The 23,500-nt window shown below is 36.8% G+C and overlaps 1 protein-coding gene across 1 annotated transcript in view; it reads left to right on the plus strand.

The window, feature by feature from the left end:
- LOC142433495 (bromodomain and WD repeat-containing protein 3-like) overlaps positions 1-23,500 on the plus strand; it is a 64,593-nt gene that overhangs the window by 5,618 nt on the left and 35,475 nt on the right. Inside the window, exons 2-3 of the mRNA XM_075538389.1 lie at positions 27-177; positions 2,180-2,278. Coding sequence (XP_075394504.1) covers positions 27-177; positions 2,180-2,278 — 250 coding nt within the window. The remainder of the gene's footprint in view (positions 1-26; positions 178-2,179; positions 2,279-23,500) is intronic.

Below are 23,500 nucleotides of genomic sequence, written 5' to 3' on the forward strand. Positions count from 1 at the left end.
CTGTACTTTTATTTTATGCTTTTCAGGTGGCAGCCAATGCACACATTCCTCCAGATTACCTCCTTAAAATTTGTGAGCGAATTGGTCCTTTGCTAGATAAGGAGATCCCTCAGAGCGTTCCTGGGGTGCAGACATTACTAGGTGTAGGCCGGAAGTCTTTGTTACGAGATGCTACTGGTAAGATTTTCACTTGTTAAAATCATAGGTTATCAATAAAATAGTGAAAGGACAATATTCTTTTATTAAGGAAATATTTTCATGTCTGTCTATTCATTTTCATCTGCCATCATTTATCTTGCTAATGCTTATTTTTGTTCATTTTTAATGCATGGGTAAATTTTTAAGGATCGTTAGGGGCCATTTAAAAAACAAACAAACACACAAAAAAGGAGAATATGGTAGAGATTAGGTAAATTCCCTTTGATTCTGTGGAGTAGAGATTGCAGATCATACTACCATCAAGTCACTTCCGACTCAGACACCCTATTTAGTGTTTCTGAGACTCCTAAGTCTGCACAGGAGCAGATGGCCTCAGCTTTCTTTCATGGACCAATTTCTCCCATGGTTTGAACTAATGACCTTGTGGTTAGCAGTCCAACACTTACCATACAGCACCCCCAGGGCTCCTTGTCACGCTGATTAGTGCAGTATAAATGCTTTAAACATTCTTATTCTGTTAGAATGCTCTTATGCTTTGTGAGTCCTGATAATAGCACCCTAACCATATTTATCATTTTATCACACACAAATGAAAATTATATGTTTACTTTTTAATTGAAAAATATTTAAACAAAAATACTAACCCATTAGGAACTGTTTCATAAAATTTTCGTTACAACAGTGTTTTTCAACTTACAGATTTTTTTAGCAGAAATTAATATGGAATGTTAATATGTAAGATATATAACGTGTTACATTATAAAAAAGAAACTATGAAATTAGGGGTTAATGATGCATTTTGGAGTGATAATTATCTCTAACAGCCAGTTACATTCGATGTTTTATTTTATTAGCATTGTGTTTTATTTTAAATTCTGAGTCACAAAGTGAAAGAGTTCCATGAATTTTATCAGCTTTTAAGCATCTCATCTTGTAATTTAAGAAAAAAATTAATTCAAATACTGTAGAAAGTTTGAAATGAATTAGAATTTTTTTTTTCAAAACTGACTTACTAAGAATACTTACTTCTCTTGACTTAAGCCTAAAAGTCAGAGAAAAAGCACTCACAACTATTTATACTGAGGGATCAGGCACCAAGTATCATTGGGTCTGAACTTTGCTAGCAAATTTGTGTGATAGTAGTGTACTTGCTTATACAATGTTATATATGGAAGCCTAAAAGTCAATGTGCTAGTCTAGGTACTTTGCAGAAACAGATCCACAGAAACTCATGGATAAGAGAGAGTTTCATATAAAGGTTAAGTGCACATCAAGAAAACATCCCAACCCAGTGCTGCCCAAGCCCACAAGTCCAACATTAACCCATATATCTGACACCAATCCACAAAGTCCTCCTCCATCTCCCAAAACAGACGCAATGTTGCCAACTGCAGGAGGAAAGCGGAGTCAGTGAATGTGTAAGCATCTCAGCACTGGCAGGGGTCTCCATTAGGGTGCTCCAGCACCCAGGGCTGCATCAGGGTAGGTCCATGCTGCTTCTCCTCAGGAATGTCTTGCAGGAAGTGAATCTTGCCAGCTAAAGCAAGGAACTGACTAAGGCAGGTGCACCCTGCTCCCACCATCAGAAAGCAAGAGAACTGAGAACTAGCAAGGCGTGGCTCACTGAACCATTTATCCTTCCAATTAATCCCACCTGTGTTTATCGGCCAATTTGGCACAATAAACTAACAATAAACTAACTCCTTCAATCAAGGAACTCCCAATGCCAACTAGAAATCTTATTAATCCGTGACACATTTACCTAAGACTCAGTTATATGCAAAGAAATAAAATATCTTGGTGATATGTTGAGATGTTGGCAGATACTACTCATAATTTAGTTTCTAGCATATGCATGTTATTTTTATTGTTCTCAATAACATGCATGCTATTTTTATCATGGTTCTAGAAGGTAAAATTATGTTCAACAAATACACTTTGAATCAGCCCTTTGCTTTTGAGGCACAGTTAAACAAAACATTGCTCTATTCTTTGACTAACTTGTGATATTTTTGCACAGACTGTAAGAGTACACTATGGAATGGCTCTGCTTTTGCAGCTCTACATAGAGGCCGGCCTCCAGAACTCCCTGTCAATTATGGGAAACCTCCAAATGTGGGTAAGTAATATTTACGTGAGTTGTAACATTTTCTTGATTAATTCCTTCCAAAATTCACTAGAAAGCCAAAAATAGGTACCAGAATCCAATTTGAAGTATAAATAAGCTGATTATATTATTTAAGACTTTCATGGTTAGTCCTGATGTATAAAACATTTTTACTTGAAAGTCATGATTTTATGAGATTTGGCCTTTGTATTTCTTTCATTTTTCAAAACCTTTATTTTTTTAGCAGACATATTTGCTTTCTTATGTTGCACAGGTGTTTTTAGCCATACGGCAGGGTATTTACATATCTCTGTGTTTAACCTTCCAGGGATTTTATAGGAAACTATGTAAAAATAGGCAAACATAACTTCAGAAATGAACAAAAATATGTTTTCCTTATGCTTGTTGCTAAACTTATGATGATGTAATTTATAAAGCTTATATGTCTTAAGACCAAACAGTCCTTTCCTGTTCATAGTTTTCTTGGGATTGCACTGAACAGATTATTACAAAGAAATTAAAAAATGTGTTTTATACTGCAGTTAGTTTGCACAAGGTATGTGAAAACCCAGAGATGAATAAATAATTGCCATTCTGATTCATTTTTTTTCTCTCTCGAAAAATCATATAATTTTATAAAGGGCCTAGAGAGTATACTTTAAATTTTGAAAGGGATATGTTTCTTTTTTTTGTTTCTCCTAATCCTAACCCTAACCAGAAAGGGATATGTTTCAAGTGAATAAAGAACTTTTCTTTTTCTAAGCTTATTTATTTTCACAATATATAGAATTTTTTCCCAATATTGAACACATTGAGGTTATAAATTAAAAAGATATTTAGCGAGGTTCTATACACCAAGGTTTTAAGGGAAATAGGACACTTTGAAGTATATCCCTGATAATATTCTTTATTTTTGACTGTTAAGAAATCTTCATACTTTTTGGATGCAGGTACTTTATCAGATACATGTTTGCTAATATTCTCTCCCAATCTGCAGGTTTGCCTTTGCACTTCCTTACATTATACTTTGAGGAAAAGAAGTTTATGCATCTTAATTATGTTCAATATATACATTTTCCCCTAAATATTATACCTTTTTGTTCTGTAAAAGAGATCTTTGCTTATTTTAAAATCACAAAGAATTTCTACTGGATTTTCTTCTAGAAGTTTAGAATTGTTATGTTTTATATTAAATCTGTTTTGAGTTACTTTTTTATGAAGTGTAATATAAGGTTTAGTTCATACTTTTATTATGGTTTCGTTAGTTATTCTAGAACCATTTTTTGAAAAGGCTCACCTTTACCAACTGAATTCCCATGTCACATTTGCTGAGACCGTTGCCCATATGTGTAACTCTCTTTCTGGATTCTCAGCTATGTGGGTTCTCCAGCTTTACTCTTACTGTTTCAAAATTATTTAGACTTTTCTAGATCCTTGTCATTTCTATATAAATACCTGAATCAACTACTCAATATCAACCAAAGAAAAACTATTGTGTTTTATTTTGGATTGCCTTCATTCTGCAGACCAATTTGAGGAAAACTGGCTTCTTAACACTGAGCCCACCAATCCAGGCACAGAGTATATCTTTCCTTTTATTTAGATCTTTATTTTCTCACAATAGTGTTTTGTAATGTTCATTGTACCAGTCTTTAGCATCTATTATGAAAATTTTCCATCAGGATTTCATGTTCTTTAGGGATATTTTATGTTGTATTTATTTGAATTTGAATTCAAAATTTAGCTAATTTAATTTAACTGCTCTTTCCTACTAAATTGAAACACAATTAGGATTTTGAAGTTTGAAATTCTTAAATTGTGAGGGTGGTGCTTGACCAGGCAGGCTTTGTTCTTTGTACATAGGGATGATAAGAGTGTGAACTGACTCCATGACTCCTAAGAACAAAACATTTACTTCCTAGACCTACTAGGTGCATTCAAAAATTTCATGGAAAATTTCCATTATCTTTCAATTCCATTTGTCCATGACATTTTCAAAGCACCTTTATATTAGCTTTTTTTGAGATAATGATTTTCTGTATATAAAACTTTCTGCAAATAAAGGCAGATTTACTTTCCTTTCCAATCTGGTTAGCTTTATATTTCTTTTCTCTATTAATGAACTAGCTAGTCCTTCTAGCATAATAATGAGTAGAAGCTGTGGTATGGCATTTCTTTTCTCTTAACAAACCTTAATACTGTGTAAAGTAGGCGGTCTTTCATCTTTCAATACAACCACAAACACCAGATCCCAGCTTAAGGACGTTTCCTTCAATTTCTTCTTGTTTAGAATTTTTATTGTTAGTTGCTATGCCTGTATTACTTTTTAATTTGTAGGGTATATTTACAATTACACAGTAATATCTTGGAGCTCATTTCAATTGGTATTTACATAAAACAGTGCTGTCCAATAGAACTTTCTGTGGTGATAGAGATCTTCAATTTTTGATTTGTAAAACAGCTATTACCCACGTGTGTCTATTTTAAAGAAAAACTCAATTTTAAATTGAATTTCATTTTAAGTTATTTAAAATTCACCAACTACCCGTGGGTAGTGTATATTGTATTGGCAGCATAGTTCTGGAACGATACACTGATAAGCTATTTTCTAAATATGTGCATAATGTGGTAATGCGTGGACTAATGACTCATAAACTTTGAATGCTATCTATATTAAGAAACTACCTTTGGCTTTTCTTATTTTGAGGTTAGTAACTTACTTTAAAGATAATAGTGTATACAATTCTTTACTATTCTGTGGGTAATTAATCAACTATGCTAGTTAGTAATTGAATAAAATGAAGATGAAGTATCTTTAAGATGTTATTTGGGATATAATTTGTAGATTTCACTCACTACACTATTTTAACACTTAACATTTATGTGTATTCAAATTTATCTACTGTGACTCCCCTAAGGCAGGAGTGAAAATGCTTCCTTATTAGATCTCTAGGGTCCAATCATGTCATTTCATTAACTTTTAAGTAACAAACGTGTGCTTTGTGTGACCAAATTAAATTAGAAAATTCTAATTAATAAGAAAATTCTACTAAATTCAAAATAATATAAAACTAAATCACAACTCAGTGAAGTTTTGGGGCACGTATGATTTATATTTGTAGAATTGGTTAGATCTTGCACCGTCTTCATTAAGGATTATTATTTTGTGATCCTTTGAAAATTAGGATCTGTTTGGAAAATTCTGTGGTAGTTATACTAGAATTTGAAATTGAACAACAACTTTTCTGCTTGGCTACTTTGTCATTTCAGTAGTAATTATTCTCTTTTAAAATCATTTTATTGGGGCTCATACACCTCTTATCACAATCCATACATACATCCTTTGTCAATCACATTTGTACATTTGTTGCTATCATCATTGGCAAAATATTTGCTTTCTAATTGAGCCCTTGGTATTAGCTCCTCATTTTTCCCCTCCCTCCCTGGTTGCCCTCCCTCACAAACCCCTGATAATTTATAAATTATTATCATTATTTTTTCATGCCTTACACTGTCCAACATCTCCCTTAACCCACTTTTCTGTTGTCCATCCCTCAGGGAGGGGATGTTAAACGTAGATCCTTGTGATTGGTTCACTCTTTACACCCCTCCTTCCCGTTCCCCTCCTGGTATCACTGCTCTCATTAATGGTCCTGACAGGATTCATCTATCCTGGATTTCCTGTGTTTCCAGTCCCTATCTGTACCAGGGAACATCCTCTGGTGTTGCCGAATTTGTAAGGTAGAATTGGAATCATGATACAGGTGGGGGGGTTACAGTAAAGTCCTAGAGAAAATTGTATATTTCATTGGTGCCACAGTGCACACTGACTGGCTCTGTGATCCTTTTGTAAGGGGATGTTTAGTTGCCTACAGATGGATTAGTGACTCCACTCTGAACTCCTCCTTATTCACAATGATAGGATTTTTTGTTCTTTGATGCCTCATCCCTGATCCCATTGACATCTCGTGATCACACAGACAGGTGTGCTTTTTTCTTGGGCGATTCATTGTTTCTCAACTAGATGGACACTTATTTATTTTCACACCTTTAAGACCCCAGATGCTATATCTTTTGATAGCTGTACACCATCAGTTTTCTTCACTGCATTTGCTTATGCACCTGCTTTGTCTTCAGCAGAAGACTGAAGGTGAGCATCATGGAATGCCAGTTTAATAGAAAAAAGTGTTCTTGCATTGAGGGAGTACTTGAATAGAGGCCCACTGTCCATCTGCTATCTTAATAGGAAACCTATAAATAAATGCACATAGATCAATTTTCCCATTGTCATATATAAATATACTTACATATGTACATGCCTGTATTTAGACCTCCCTAAATGCCCTTTGCCGCTTGGTTCCTTAATCTATTTTCTTTTACTTTCCTCCTGTCCGACTATCATGTTCAGCCTTTATTTGGGTTTCAGTAAATCATCTCAGTTGCAAACCCTTTGCAAAGCCCTTCAAGGCCTCCTGCACCCTCCTTACCATTGATTTTGTATCACTTGTTATTCCCTTGTCTCTGGGTTTTTAACACCCACTTCCTTTTCCCCACCTTTCCCTCTTCCATGGCCCCCTGGAACTGTATGTCCCCTTGTTTTCTCCTCCAGATTGTTTATCCTGCCTCTCTTATGTAGATAGACCTGGAGAGATAATAGAATGCACAAAAATAAGACAGAGCAAAACAAAGCAAGAAAAGAGAACAACAACAACAAACAATGACACAAAGAAAGAAAAGCCTGTAAATAGTTCAAGGTCTGTTTTGTTGACCTTTAGGAGTGTTTTCCAGTTGAAACTGATAGGGTGCCACACACTGGCCCCAAAGTCTATTCTTGGCATTCCCTCTGGACTTCATAGCTCTGTTCCCCTTGCTGTTCTGTTGCACACCCTTAGTGTTTTGCATCATTGTGGTGGGGTCAGATTCGGCACAATTCCCACATTGTGTCTCCAGCGTTTTTCGCCATAGGGCTATGGCTCAGTGAGTGATCTTGTGTCTCATAGTGGGGCAGGCCATGTGGTCCTCTCTGTGCATTGGCTGCTGTGAGCAGGGATGTCATCCTCAAGGCTTGGTGGGCCAGGTTGTGCTCCACTCTCTCACCCTTCTTTTGCTACTGCGTGCTCTGATCAGACATGCTCTCTCCTTGAGCTGTAGCTTCAGTGCTGTCCTCTGAAGTAGATTCTTCTGGGGGCAGGAGAGGCTGTCCACATAGTTGGGATTGGGGCCCACCCCTCAGACTTCTCTATTGGTTCCCTGCTATGGCCACAGGGAAAGAAGGACCAGACTTCAACCCTGTGCTCCAAGATCAGGAGTAATTTTTTTAAAAAGGGTTTTTTGGGTCTATTTTAAATAATTTTGTAAAAACTAGTATTATTCATCATAGTAACAATTCCATAAATTTTTCCCACTGATGACATTCTCTTTTTTTAAAACATTTAATAGGGGCTCATACAACTCTTATCACAATCCATACATATACATACATCAATTGTATAAAGCATATCTGTATATTCTTTGCACTAATCATTTTCTTTTCTTTTCTTTTTTTAACATTTTATTAGGGGCTAATGATGACATTCTAAATAATTTTTACAAAATTTCCCTTAGAAATATCAAAAAGTTATTTGTTCTAATTTGAGACCGACATACCCAAGTCACAACCCAAGGAGCACTGGAACAGGCTTACTCTTCTGAATTCAGTCATGGCCGTGATGCCAGAAGACTTTTTCTCCCCTTTTACCTTTCGTTCTGTAATTTCCATAGTAGGCCTGTAATTTATACGACATGCCACTCACGAGGCTGCATTTATTTTAAACTAAATGAATGTGTATATATTTCTATAAATGTCAGGTTAGCACTGATTGGCTCTCTTTGTTGGGAAACCATTATCTCTTACTAAATGTGAAAACATCAGTTGCCCTAAAGTGGATTCTGATGCATGATAATGACCCCTTGTGTTGTAGAGTAGAACTGCACTTCTTGTGCTTGTTGACTTTGAGCTCTGGTGACATAGTAGTTATGCGTTGGGCTGCAAACTGTGAGGTCAGCAGTTCAAAACCCACAAGTTGTTCCTTAGGAGCTAGATGAGGGCTTCTATTCTCCCCACAGGGACAGTTCTATCTTGTCTTTTAGCATTTCTATGAGTTGGAATCAACTCCATTGCCAGGCCTGTCTTCCAAGGTACCTTTGGGTGGATTTGAACTTCCAATCATTTTGTTCCTAGTCAAGTGTTTCTCACACCCCAAATTAAGCCACTGTCATTGTTTCTGACTCATAGCAATCTTATATGACAAATTAGTACTGCCCTTTTATTGCCTCCAAGGCTGGAAATCTTTACAGAACCAAAAGCCTTTATGATTCTCTGGAGTGGCTGTGGGTTTGATCTTCTGACCTTGCAGTTAGCAGCCGAACTTGTAATGCACTACTCCACCATAACTGCTTTGTGACACCCAGGGACTTTCAAATGGAAGGAGAAACCCCTGGCTATTGAATGGATTCTGATAAATAATGACCCTACAGGACAGAGTGGAACGATGGCATCATTTCCAAGGTTGCAGATCTGTATTCACGCAGACCCCTGCATCTTTTTCCACAAGGCAGCTGCCTGCTGCGTTGAAACTACTGACCATTTGGTTAGCAGATGAATGCCTAACCACTGTGGCACCAGAGCAGTGTCTTTGTCACAGTAATTTTTTAGGCTGTCATTACCCTATTTATAACAATTAATCTGGTTACAGCATTTTAATTAATCAGAAGGTTGTAAATGTGCCATTCTATTTTCTGATTGAAATAAAAACTAATAATGTTACTTCTTTGACTTCTACAGTGGATAAAATATTAATCCAAAATATCTCATCTTTCCCCATGGAGTAGCTGGTAAGACTTGCCACTAATAGCCCAACATTTAATACCCTGCACTCCCGAGACTGCATTGCTTGCACTAAAGTCATGCTGAATAAGTACCTATGCGACTGTTGCAAGTCTCCTATGAATTCTGATTAAGATGTAAAGAAACAGGGACCCTCTTTTCATCCATGGCTTTACTTACATTATATAAGATATAATGTGATATACCTTTGTTTAGTCCTATTGTGAACTTCTTTTTCATTTCCTCATTCTTTCCTATCACCATACACCAGTGTATTGTAAAAGAATCTTGGTATTTTTGCTATGCATTTAGCAACATACCTACTGGAAATGGAACTTTATATTCACAAAAGGAAATTAATATGATGTCAGATTTATTTAGCTGGAGGAAAAGGCAGTCTAAAATTTTCTCTGTGCAAATATCTGATCAAAACACAGATCTGGATATCTCTTCTTCTATTCGGTAAACTTTGTAGAAAGTATAAATGGAATTGGAAATAATGTTTCTTTACCACATTTCACTTACTAGTAACCTGGCAAACACTGGTAATCCTTTATCCTAGCACTACTATATTCAATAACCATGAATTTCACTACCCTGTAAGATTTACTAGTGTTATTTAAGTCATACTATACATTGCCATTATGAGATGGGATTTGCATGAATATTGAAGGTATATGGCTTTTGTTACATGTGATTAATTTTAGAGCTATCATTTCATTCATAGTAACATAAAATCCCTAAAAGAAATAATTCTGTTGTTTTTTCCTTTTTTGGAAGTTGTCAAGTTTTGTATGAATCTATTTGTGAAAGTTTTACGATATTTGTCTATGTTAATTTGTGTACTAGATTGTTTAGAATGAACCCCCTAAACAAGTTTCCAAAGAAAATCCCATTGTTGTGAGATACAGTCGGGCCAGTGCCAACCCATAGTGACCCTATGGACGACCAAACAAAACCCTGCCCGTCCTGTGCCACCCTCACCATTGTTCCTATATTTGAGTCCATTATGTCAATCCATCCCACCTCGGGTTTCCCCTTTTCCCCTTCCCCTCTACTTTGTCAAGCATGAGATCCTTCTCCAGACACTTGTGTCCCTGATAATATGTCTTGAGTACATTGATTTCTGCTTCTCTCCCAGATACTTGCTTCTAAAGAGCATTGTGGCTGTATTTCTTCTGGGACAGATTTGGTGTTTTTATTGGGTTTTTATTTTTTTATTTTTTGTGAGACCGTGGCACTTTCAGTATTCTCCAGCCCCACAATCGAAATGTATTGATTGTTTTTCTGTCTTCCTTATTCAATGTTCACCTTTCCAATGCATATAAAGCAAGTGAAAATGCCATGCGTAGTCTTGGTTCATCTCTGTGCTCAAAACAACATCTTTGCTTTTTAACATTTAGAGAGGTCCAGTGCATCCATTTTACCTAATGCAATCCATCTTTTTTATCTCTTGACTCCTGCTTCCATAAGCATTTTTTGGGGATCCAAGCAACACAAGATCCTTGATAATTTCAAACTTTTCTCCATTTAACATGATGTTACCTATTGGTCCAGGTGTCAGGCTTTTGGTCATCTTGACATTGAGTTGTGGTCCATACTGAAGGCTGCAAACCTTGCTCTTCCTCAGCAAGTTCTTCAAGGCTAAGCAAGGTTGTGTCATCTGCATATCAGAGATTGTCAATAAGCTTTCTTCCAATCCTGTTGCTGCATTATTCTCCATAGAATGTGCTTCTCTGGTCATTTGCTCAGCATACAGAGTGAATAAGTAGAGTGAGATGACACAGATACAAAACTTTATTTATTTTAAATCATGCAATATTGCTTTGTTGTTTGCCCAACTGCCTTTTGATCCACATACAGATTCCAAATAATCACAATGGAGTGTTTTGGGATCCTCATTCTTCCTAAGGCTATACATAGTTGGTTATAGTCCATATAGTTGAAAGCTTTTTCATAGTCAGGAAAATACAAGTAAATATGTTTCTAGTGTTTTCTTGCTTTTAGCTAAGATCCTTCTGATATCAGCAGTTAGATCTTTTGTCCCACATCCTCTTCTGAATCTTCTGGCTGTGCCAGGTTATTTTTCTGCTGCAACTATTCTTGGAACATCTTCAGCAATTTTCAATTGTATGTGATAATGTTAATTGTTCTATAATTTTCACATTCTCTGTTGGGTCGCCTTTCTTTGGAATGGGCACACATATGGATCTCTTCCCGCCAGTTGGCCAAGTAGGCGTCTTCCAAATTACCTGGCATAGACCCGTGAGTACTTCCAGTGCGTCATGTGCATGCGGAAACATTTCAATTGGTTTTCCATCCATTCCCGGAACCTTGTTTTTGGCTACTGCTTTCAGTGCAGCTTGAACTTCTTTCTCCAGAGTCATTGGTTTTTCATTCATCTCTTGAAATGGTGGAAGGACAACCAGTTTTTTTTGGTACAGTAACTGTACATTCTTTCCATGTTCTTTTGATGCTTTCTGAATCAAGTCAAGATATTGCCCCTAACGTCTTCAACATTGCAATTTGTAGCTTTAGTTATTTCTTTAGTTTTTCACCTTAATATATGATGTGCATATTTCTTTCTTATTTGATAACTCTAGAGCTTTTGAATTTCATTGCAATGGTTGGCTTTGTCTTCCTGAGCTGCCCTTTGAAAATTTCTGTTCTGCTCTTTGACATTATTTCTTCCATTTTCCTTAGCTGTTCTATGACTAAGAGCAAGTTTCAGAATCTATTCTGACATCCACTTTGACTTTCTTCTTATTTCCTGTATTTTTAGTAACCTTTTGATTTCTCTCCGAATGTTGTTCTTGATGTCATCCCACAGCTCCTCTGTTTTTCTGTCATTAAGGTTTAATGCATCAAATCTATTCTTGAAATTCTTGAGATTCAAATGGGTTAGACTCAAGGTTTTATTTTGATTCTCATTAATTTCATTTCATTTTCTTCAACTTCAACTTGATTTTGCATAGGAACAATTAATGGTCTGTTCCATCCTTGGCCCCTACCTTAGTATTAGCTACTGACTTTGAGCTTCTCCATTTTTTTCTTCCCACAGATGTAGTCAATTATATTTCTGTGTATTCCATCTGGAAAAGTCCACATGTTGTTGCAAAAAGGTATTTGCCATAAAGTCATTGACCTTATAAAATTTTCTCATGCCATCTCAGCTTCATTTCTATCACCAAGCCCATGTGTTCGAACTACAGTTTCTTCATCTTTGTTTCCAACATGTTCATACCAGTGACCAATTCCTGGAATGAAACAGGCAATCAGTGCATGTTGATGGCAGGTTTGATCAATTTCAGACATTCGTTAAATTCTTTGATATCTTCATCACTAGATTTAGTGGTTACTGCATAATTTGAATATCACTTGTATTGACTAGATTTCCTTCCATGTCGATAGCTATTACCATCACAGATTGCATTGTATTTCAAGATAAATTCATTTTGCCAATGAATGCCATGCCATTCTTTCAGAATCTGTCATTTCTATCGTAGTAAGCCATATGATTTTCTGATTCAAAATGGTCAATACCAGTCCATTTCAGCTCACTAATATGTAGAACATCACTCTTTATGTATTGCATTTCCTTTTTGGTGGTTTTCAATTTTCTCAGATTCATATATTGCACATTCCCAGTTCCAATCATGAACGCACGTTGGCAGCCATTTCTTCTCAATTTGAGTCGTGACTCATCAGCAAAGGAAGGTCCAGAAGGTTGTACTCCTACAGGCTTTCCTCCATCCACCTTATGATTGTTGACTCTTTTGGTAAAGCTGACTTCTGGACTGAGGGCCTCACCTTCTGGCACTGTCTTTGACCATGTTTAGCTGCTAATTATGACGTTATTAGTATCTGACAATACTAATAGTATGTAATGCTGTTATCTGTAACGTGTTTAGTGACGACTTCCTCTCAGGTGGAAAGATAAGACCTTCCTCATAGTCTTTTCTTATTCTGGAAGCTCTGGTGAAACCTGTTCACTTTGGATGGCCCCGCTGATATTTGAAAACACTAGTGACATATCTTCCAGCATCCCAGCAATACACAAGCTACCACAGTACAACTAACTGAAAGACAAATGGCGGGAAAACCATATTAGACATTTTAAATCCAGAGACTGATATCATAAGTCACTCCAATGTTTCTGCCCGAGTAATTTCTTGGATTATAATTGTCCTCTCCACTTACAAGACAATTCTGTTTACTGCACTTTAACCAATGTGAAGGTTGCATAGATTCCATTCTATTATCTGATCTGAATTAAAAGTAAAACCCCCCAAAATTATAGCTTTGGCTATGTGACTTTATTTAGAAAATATTAACTCAAGATAATTTCAGCTTTGTTAATATATAACTTGTTTCCTGAAAGATAATTTATTGAGAGAGATGAGAACATACCTGGTGATGGGTGGGATGCAAGAAATCTGAACTGTGAGGAGTCCTTCTTGCTGTCCTCTGTATGTGTACAGCCTGGGGGTTGTTAATTTATTAGCAGTTATTTGCTGGAGCTTGGTACTGTTTTTCATTTATTTTTATCATTTACTTTCCCCTGATTTATTGCCTGTCTTATTCCCCACATTCCTGAGGTTTGTATTCTGAAGTGGGCTTGCGTTAAAAGATCAAAAGCTGCTTCATTGTTTTGAAATTACTTTACTGACTTCGGAAATCATAATTGAACATAGTTTTGGTACTTTTTTGTCTGTCATTCCCGTTATAAGATCAATCTATCAAAGTTGAGTTGGGATTATTAAATATATCTTGACCTGCGAACGCTTTAGGAGTAAAGTAACATGTCTTGGGGGTTGTTTCTCTCATCCTCTATAATATATAATTATTCTGTTGTATACTAAGTGAAATGTGACTTCTGTTAGAGTAACTTGATTTGTGGGTAAAACTATTATAATTGTAACTAGTGAAAATAAGATTTCTTTGTCTTTCATTCTCATTACAGAATAATTGAAGGCATTATACACTCACATATAATTCATTTAAAAAATTTTAAATTACAAGTTACAATATTATATGATATTGGGACTATAGTCTAATATGTTATTGTTATTGGTTATGTCTTTTAGTTGATAGATAAAATTGACTCTTTTTTATTGAATATCAGAAACCCATTTATATACTTTTAATTTTATCTGGAACACGGTACCAAATTAGGAAAAAAATATTTCACCCAGCAGATATTGTATTTACCTGGACTTGGTTAAATATAGTATTTCTTAACATGATTGATTAGAATATTGTAATATAAATAATGTAATTCAATGAGTTATTCTGTGTTGACAGTGAAAGTCTCTTGTTGGAGATATTCTGGTTTAGTCTCCATATTATCTGTTAGTCCTATGTCAACACCAAATTTCTGAAGCTGTAGGATAAGTCCAAATAATTTACCTTATATACTAGTAATCAGCCAAAGACCACCTGTTGGAAGCCTCTAATTTGACAAAATCAGATTTATTGATTTGTAGTAAGGGAGTGTACCCCAGAGGAATCATGCAAGATTTCCAGAGCAGAGGAGTGAGAGAAGTTTCCTTTGAAAGTTTGGGTTTTCCACTGAGTAATTCAGAGTAGGGAAGCCAAGATTCATTCTCGATTGGTAGTTGTTTCTGAGGCTGTTTGGAAGAAGCTGGGAAAAGTCAGTGATGGGTACTGTTTTCAGACAAGGATTATTTAGGAATTGGTTATCTACAAAAATAAAAGAGATTAGCAAAGTGGATCTGGGGACATCATGGTATGAAAATATTAATTATTAAAGGTACTGTGTTAGGCTGGGTACTTTAGAGAAACATATTCACAGAAACTCATGTAAAAGAGAGAGTTTTATATAAAGGTTAAGTACACATCAAGAAAACATCCCATTCCAGTGCTGCCCAAACCCACAAGTCCAAAATTAACCCCTATGTCCGACACCAATCCACAAAGTCCTCCTCCATCCTACAAAACACACACTATGACGCCGCCTGCAGGATGAAAGCCGAATCAGTGAGCAAATCATGTACGCATCCCAGCACTGGCCTGTTCTCAATGGGGCTGCTCCTGCACCCAGGTCTGCATCAGGGTGGGTCCATGTGGCTTCTCCTCAGGGATGTCTTGCAGGAAGTGAGCCTTGCCAACTGAAGCAGGAACTGGCTAAGACAGCACTACCCTCGTCCAACCACCAGAAAACAAGAGACCGGAGAATGAGAAAGGCAAGTCTCACCAAGCCATTTATCTTTCCACCCTTCAATTCATCCCACATGTGTTTATTGGTCAGCTTGGCACAATAAACCTTAACTATCTCATTCCTTCTAGCTATTAAGGTGTAACTCAGTACATCCCACCTTCACCCTGTAAAAGAAAAATCCCATCAAAATTGGTTTATAACCACTGCATAGAAGCTAGAATTTATAATACATTGCATAAGGGATTATGTCTACAAATGCTAATAAGTGACTCCATCTCACTCTTTTACAAAGTGAAGCAAATCTCAGAGGATTATTGTAAACAAAAATGAGCTGTGTGTGGTTACTTTACAAGGTATAAAATATTATAAGAATCTGATTTGTAGTTATATTAGATCATAGAGGAAGATACTTATTTTTGTAATGATAATGGCTCACAGATTACAGTGTTTCAGTTATCTTCATGAAAATATTATTCAGCTTATGTAACTATAGTGGAACTCTCTTTCGTATTGCAAATTTTGTCTTAGACCTAGTTCTTTTGACTCTAAATTCAGTATATTTTCCACCAAATTGCTTCAACAAAGTCAGTAGTGCACATTCCTTTGTTGCCATAAAAGAATTTCTTATCACCATTTCAAATGTTCTGAGTTATTTTTAGTACTCAAATACCTATCACATTCCCAAGTAATTTCTAGCCTCTGTGTTAGGGTCATAGTTTCACATTGTTGTATGTGTTTTAAATAAAGCATGGTAGAATAGGGTATGAATTGGTGTGCGCAGGAACTGATTTGACAGCACGTAAAGCAACAGTCATATTATTCCATATATTCTGAGCCCCATCATATGTAGCACTTTGACTGAAACATGAAGGGCCTGATTGTTGACACATGATATGATAAAAACCTAGAGTTTGTACTGGGACAAGAGACTGGAAAGGTCTGTTGAAGACATTTGTTCTGGACCTTCCATGAAAGTAACCATAGACATTTTATAAATGAATGAACTTGTCTGTTTTTTCAATAACTGTATTTTCACAAACAGACTGTAGGCTGAATTTTGTCCCCAAATAATAGTTGACAACCTTGGCTATAGTAAGAAGTTTTGACTTTACCCTGTAGGCACTAGGGACACATTGGGAGTTTTTTGGTTGTTTTTTTAAAAATGCTTCCATTGGGGGCTCTCAATGGGGGCTCTTACATCTCTTATCACAATCCATATTTCCATTCAGTGTGTCAAAGACATTTGCACATTTGCCGCCATCATCATTTTCAAAGCATTCTCTTCCCACTTAAGCCCTTAATACCAGCTCCGCATTTCTTCACCCCATTGCCTGCTCTCCTTCCCTCACAAATTCTTGACAATTTATTGATTTTTATTTACATATCTTACATTGTCCTCCGTCACCCATCACCCACTTTTCTGTTATTCTTTCCTCTGGGAGGGAGTTATAGTTATAGTTGATTCTTGTGATTGACTCCCCCTGTGTCCCTCAGCCGTTGCCTTTTTCCCCTGGTAGCTCTAATCTCATTGTTGATCCCTGTATTGTGGGCTCTTATCTGTAAAAGTATGCATGCTCTGGTCTAAACCGATTTATAAGGTAGAATTGATGTCATGATAGTGGGGAGAAGGAAGCACCAAAGAACTAAAGGAAAGTTGTGTGTTTAATCGTTGCTATATTGCACACGGACTGGCTCATATCTTCCCTGTGACCCGTTTGTGAGGGGATGTCCAATTGTCTACACATGGGCATTGGGTCTCCACTCAATGCCCATACTTCCTACTCAAATTGAGCATGATTTTCTTCCAGATCTTAGATGCTTGATAACTGATCTCATCAACACCTCATGATCACACAGGCTTGTGTACTTCTTCCATGTGGGCTCTGTTGCTTCTGAGCTAAAGTGCCACTTTTTTTTTTTCAATCCTTTAAGACCCCAGAGACACTATATCTTTGATAGGCAGGCACCACCAGCTTTCTTCACCACATTTGCTTATGCACTCACTGGGTGTTTTTGAATAGAGTAATTGAATTGAAACCTGCTAGAGCCAGAGCTCCATGGTACTGACTTGTTTATCATGATGTTAAAACTTTTACCTTTCACAGAGTGTGGTATTTCAAATTTTTCATCATTTTAGTGAAAAATATTTGACTTTTCCATCTCTCAAAGATTTTTGCCCCATATGGGCTCCAGTTTTTGTAGATTTTTAATTGGAAAAGATGGCTCATGTCATGCTGGGTTAAATTGGAGAAAAGAAAGGCAGGATGAGGGAAGTGAAGACAGAGAACTCAGAGGGAAGGCTACTGTACACATAAACAGAAAATGGTGTGTGTAAAGTTGCTAACAGTAATATTAGAGATGATTGGATGGATTCCTGTGCGATTATATAGATGAGATTAACTGAGTTTGGTTGGATATGATCATAAAAGAAGAAAAGTGAAACAATCTTGAGTTAGTACAATGTTAAGGAAAAAGCTTGTAATGCAAGGATAATGAACTTGTCTGGGGGAAGTCTCCATCTGCGGTACATCCAGTAGGGAGGATGGGTATGAATTAGAAAGTAAAAACTATGGCACTGAGGATACAGGTAGATTTAGAGATGAAAGATGAGAAAGAAATTAGTATGTGGGTATATTCAAAATGACTCAAGAGCACAAGAAAAGGGAGAAGTAAGCTCTAGATAAAATTTGAAAGATCCATTAGCATTTCAACCTGAGTAAATCCATGTAGAAGAAATAGTAAAGAAGCAGAGAAGCAAAGGTTTAGAGATGTAGTAGGGAAATGTGGAATAATATTTTATGTCACAACAAAACTAGGATTTGATCAATGTTCCCTATACAATTTAATTATTCCACAGAATGTATAATTATTTGTGGTCTTGAAAAGTTAAAAACAAGAATTAAAATTACTTACCTTTTAAAATACTTTTATTTCATTCCCCAAATACATAATGAATATAAAATATATGCGAAGCTTTTTCCAGAGTTCTAGGGGCCTTCTCTGCTGTCAAGGAATTTATTGTTGAATTCTGGATATTGAGACAGATGCTCAAATATTATAGTACAGGATAAAGATATTGGTTTAGGGATTTGTAGAGTATAATGGTCAGGAGGGAGAATTAAATTGATCATAGAAACAAGGAAAGGCTTTAAGGAACAAATGACCTTTAAGACAATTATTTTAATGGCTTCTTGTAGCTTGTAGGCCAGACTAGGGGAGAGAATATCTGTGTAGGACAGGGTGGGAAGCATGTGTGATTTGTTTTAAATGGAGAAGTTATTCCTAGGAGGAATAGGAATTATAACTTGATATTTTGTGAAGACTGGGAAAATATTAAATCAATGCTTGACTACCTTTTCCCTCCAAAGGACTGAGCTCGGCCAGTTCTTGATCTAGGGAGTCCTGAGTGGTAGTGGTTACGCATTTGGCTACAGTCCACAAGATCCACAGTTCTAAGCACCCACCCACTCCCTGGTGGAAAGATGTGGGCTTCCTACTCTCAGAAGCAGGGGCAGCCTTGGAAGCTGTCTGTTCCCGTAAAGTTTACATTGTTATAAACCCGTGCAGAATTGCTCTCAATTGGAATCAATTTGATGACAGCGGTTTGGTTTAATTTGAATGATTTCTTTAATAAAGGAAGGAGCCCTGGTGGCCAGGTGTTGCGCATTGGGCCGTGATCATCAATCAACACCATCAGTACTCTGCCGTTCTGTGGAAGAAAGAGCAGGCTTTCTACTCCTGAGAAGAGTAACAGTCTCAGAAACTCACAGGGGCGGTTCTACCCTGTCCTGCCGGGTTGCTATGAGTCTGCAGCGGCAAGGACTTGATGGCAGTGAGTTTGGCTTTTGGTTTGGTTTAATGAAATGAGCTCGGGTGGCACAGTGGTTAAGCACTCAGTTGCTAACCAAAACATCGGTAGTAGTTCAGATGACCAGTCACTCCTAGGGAAAATATGTGGCGGTATGGTTCTGTAAAGATGTATAGCCTTGGAGACTATGGTTCAATTCTACTCTGCCCTATAAGGTTGCTGTGAATCAGAATTTGTCATAGGGCCACCGATTTGGGTACAGAATGCCTAATAAGGAGCCATTGTTGTAGATTGTCATGAAGTGATTAAGCACACAATCAAGAGATTGGCAATGGAAACCCACAGGTTGAGCCTCAGGAGAAAGATATGGTTGTCTGCTTTCCTGAATGTCTGTATCCTTGGAAACCCTTGTGTAACAGTTTACTCTGTCACATTGGGTTGCTATGAGTGGGAATCAACTTGATGACAATGGCTTAATATCTAATATTTACCTGGAGGATCGTTCATGGGCTTAATGGCCATTTGTATACCCTTTTTAATGAAATATTTATTCAGGACTGATTTCAATTTTGACTATTAAAATAAAGCTTCTATTAATATTCCTGTACAGATATTTTTGTGAACATAAGTTTTCATTTCTCTAGGTTAAATGCCCCAGAGTGCGACTGTGGATCGTATGGTAATTGCATGTTTAGTTTTTTAAGACACCTCCAGAATGTTTTGCAGAGCATTACATTTCTACCAGCAATGTACAAGTAATCCATTTCTCCATATCCTCACCAATGTTGTGTCAATAATTTTTATTTCTAGCTGTTCTCGTAGGTGTGTGGTGTGCTATCTCGTGGTTTTAGTTTGCATTTCCTTAGTAGCTACTGATGTTCAACATCTTTTCATGTGTATAGTTTCCATCTGTATATTCTCTATGGACATGTCTGTTCCTATATTTTACTCACTTTCTAATTGGGTTATTTACATTTTGTTTTTCTATTGAGTTTTAAGAATTCTCTATATGTCCTAGATACTGGTCCTTTGTTGAATATGTGGTTTGCAAATATTTTCTCTTAATCTTTAACTTCTCTTTTCATCCCATATACATGGGCTTTCAAATCAAAAGATTTTGTTTTTGAAGAGATCCACTTTACTGATTTTTTTTATTTTTGTGGATTATGCTTTTATTGTCAGATCTAAGTATTTTTTCCTTAGTCTCTGGTTTTGGAGATTATTTGTATCCCCCCACCCCGCCAGAACTGGGATAGCTTTATGTCTTACATTTAATTCTAAGGATCATTTTAAGTTATTTTTTTTAAGGTAAGGTCAAAGATCATGATTATTCTCTGATTTTGTCCTACGGAAATCCAATTGGTTCAGCACTTTTTTAAGCCTATCCTTCCTCCACTGAATTTGACTTATCTTTGAGAATGTTTCTGTAGATCTATTTCTTAGACCTTTATTCTGTTCCATTGTTCCTTATAGAAATATCCTCATCAGTATCACACTGTCCAAGTCCTCTAGCTTTCTAGTAACCCTTAACATGGAGGAGAGTAATTCCTATAACTTAATCTCTCTCAAAGTTGTTGTGAGCCTATGCCTTTGCCTTCAAATATTAAGGCAAAATTTTTTATGTCTGGAAAAATTGCTGTGATTTTGATAGCTGTATTAACTACAAAAATCAATTTTGTGAGTTTTTAATTGCTTTTTATATCAAGTACATGAATTTGCTGTGTCTCTTCATTCATTAAAGTCTTTTATTTTATTATTTTGTAATTTTCTATATATGGATTTTCTTCATGTTTTTTCATGTCTCTAATTAAGTATTTAACTTTCTTTGGAGCAAATATAAATGGTATTGTGATTTAATTTTGGTTTCTGCAATGTGTATGGAAATACATTTGGTGTTAGTGTGTTGATTATGTTTTCTGTAACATTATTGAACTCACTCATCACTTCTAGGGCATTCAAACTTCCTTTGAAAGCGTATTCTGTTTTCCTTTTTTTTTTAACTACAATATATATTAAATTGGGTGATTTGGCAAACTTTGCTCTGGTTGAGAACTTAAGGTTTGGGATAAGTTCTGTTGATGCCATTGGGGCACAGTTTTACTGTTGGGTCAAATGGTAAACTCTCATGTTTCTCTCCTTTTTAGAGAATCTAGTATAAGAATATGTATAAGAAATCACCCTTTGATGCCAGGTGAGCTGTTTAGATGCTCCCTGTGCCACTTACTTGCTTTGCGACAAGTTATGTAGCCCCTCCATGGCTCAATGTCTGCATCTATGACAAGGGGGTATATTGTACCCACTAAATAGGGTTTAAAGAAATGTTGAGTCGATCCCAATTCACAACGCTATGACATAGCCCCATGTAATTTCTAAGGTTGTGACATTCCATGGGAGCAGACAATCACATCTTTCTCCCATGGAGTGGCTGGTGGGTTCGAGCCTCCTACAATTTGATTCGCAGTAGAGCACTTAAACACTGTACTGAAAGCCAGACCCATTGCCATTGAGGTGATGAGCACTGCCTCTGTGAGTTTCTGAAGCTGTAACTGTTCACGAGTAGAAAGACCTTACTCCAGCGGGGCAACTGGTGGTTTCAAACTGCAGACCTTAAGGATCGTAGCCCAGTGCGTGACCAGTACGCCACTAGACCTCCTGTAGTACACTACTGAGACTCCTTTAACAGGGCTAAATACATTAACTATGTAAATTTCTCAGAAGAGTACCTGATACATATAAGTAATAAATAAAATGTTAACTGATGATATAAATAAGGGTTTACAAAGCTCTGGCCAAAAATTTAAAAAAAAACCCTTCTGTTCAGCAGGCTACAGATAAAATGTTTAATTTTTTTCTTTAGTGTAAGAATCACTATCCATTAAGATCACCAGTTTAATACTAGAGCTCCTTCCCTCCCTTGTCTCTCCTCCTTCTATCCCTTTCCATGCTCAAAGGTTAGAGGACTGAGACCACAGAGGAAATGAAAGGAACGGGGATCGGTAATAAGATTTTCTCAATGAGTACCTACTATGCTAGTGTTTTCTACAAAATTCCTTTCACCTTTTTTCTCAAGTCAAGTGCTATTATCCCTATTTTATGTTTATGAACCCTGAGGCCACTTATCCTTTTCTCTGAGCTATTGTTAGGTTTTCACAATATCCTTCTCCCAAAGTGAAGCTAGAGACAGCTGTGCTAGCGCTCTACCTATGGGGCTACTTGCCTGGCCCTTTAATTTCCCAAGATGATCACTGTGTTTTCCCTCTTAAGTTCCCTCCCTTACTTACCCTCCACCCACATATGGAAATGCTTGTGTGCATGTGACATTCGGATAATGGATAGATATGTGGCACCTGGAAACACAAGGAAGAGGGCTGACTACTTTAGATGTAATCAGGTTCTTTTATTTGGTTAGAGAACATCGCCAGAATAGTTAAACATGGAGTGTTGAGAGGCAGATGATGGGATAAAAGAACATGGGACCCAAGTTCAAACCCATTCTCTGTCACTTGTTAGCTCTATGACTTTGAAATACTTGATTCAACACTATGAATTTTAGTTTTATTATGTGTAACATTGGGCATTAGGATAAAAAATTACTCTTCAAAGCCCCCTCAAATGTTAGCACAATTCTATAATGGATACTAGTTTAAAAGTTAGAAAGGGAAACCGTGGTGGCTCATAGGCTATGTCCTTCCTTCTCTTTGTTAGTTGCCATCGAATGAAATATTGCCTGATGATGTGCCATCCGCACAATTGTTGCTATGTTTGGGGTTAGCTATTGCATTATTCCATCTCATGGAAGGAGTTTATCTTTGTACTATTATTTAAGGGTACCTTATTTGAGGGTCTAGAACTAGGCTCCTAAGTCAAGATATGAATAGTACTACTTTGCCACACTGGACAAAGCTCTATAGTACTTGTAATTTTTCTAGCAGTAGGATTTTAGCAGGTTTTCAAATTATGCAATGGTATAGAGTAGTGGTTTACTTAATATGACTCTTCTACCTATAATTTCTTAACTCCCACATAATGATGGGGTAGGGTGATGCATATGTGATGTGCTTGTGGCCCTCCAGATATGAGATAGCTTGCTAATAATGTAAATCAAGGTACCTACCATACTTATTGGGGTGGAACAACACAAATAGGGTTTATGGACCCTGACTTGTGGATTTGTCAGTCTTACCATTTTTCCAGGCTTCAAATGAGCCATCCCAGAAGCAGAAAGGGGATCACACAACCATCAATGAAGAAGAACTATGGGTGGGGCGCATCCTTTGGCCCAGAATCTTTACTGGAAACCACCACTAGCGAGGAGGAAGAGCTGTAATGCTGGACACATGATGAGTAGTAGTTTCAGAATAGCAGCGCCAGGAGGGGAGC

The sequence above is a fragment of the Tenrec ecaudatus genome, chromosome X (assembly GCF_050624435.1).
Source record: "Tenrec ecaudatus isolate mTenEca1 chromosome X, mTenEca1.hap1, whole genome shotgun sequence".
Classification (NCBI taxonomy): domain Eukaryota; kingdom Metazoa; phylum Chordata; class Mammalia; order Afrosoricida; family Tenrecidae; genus Tenrec; species Tenrec ecaudatus.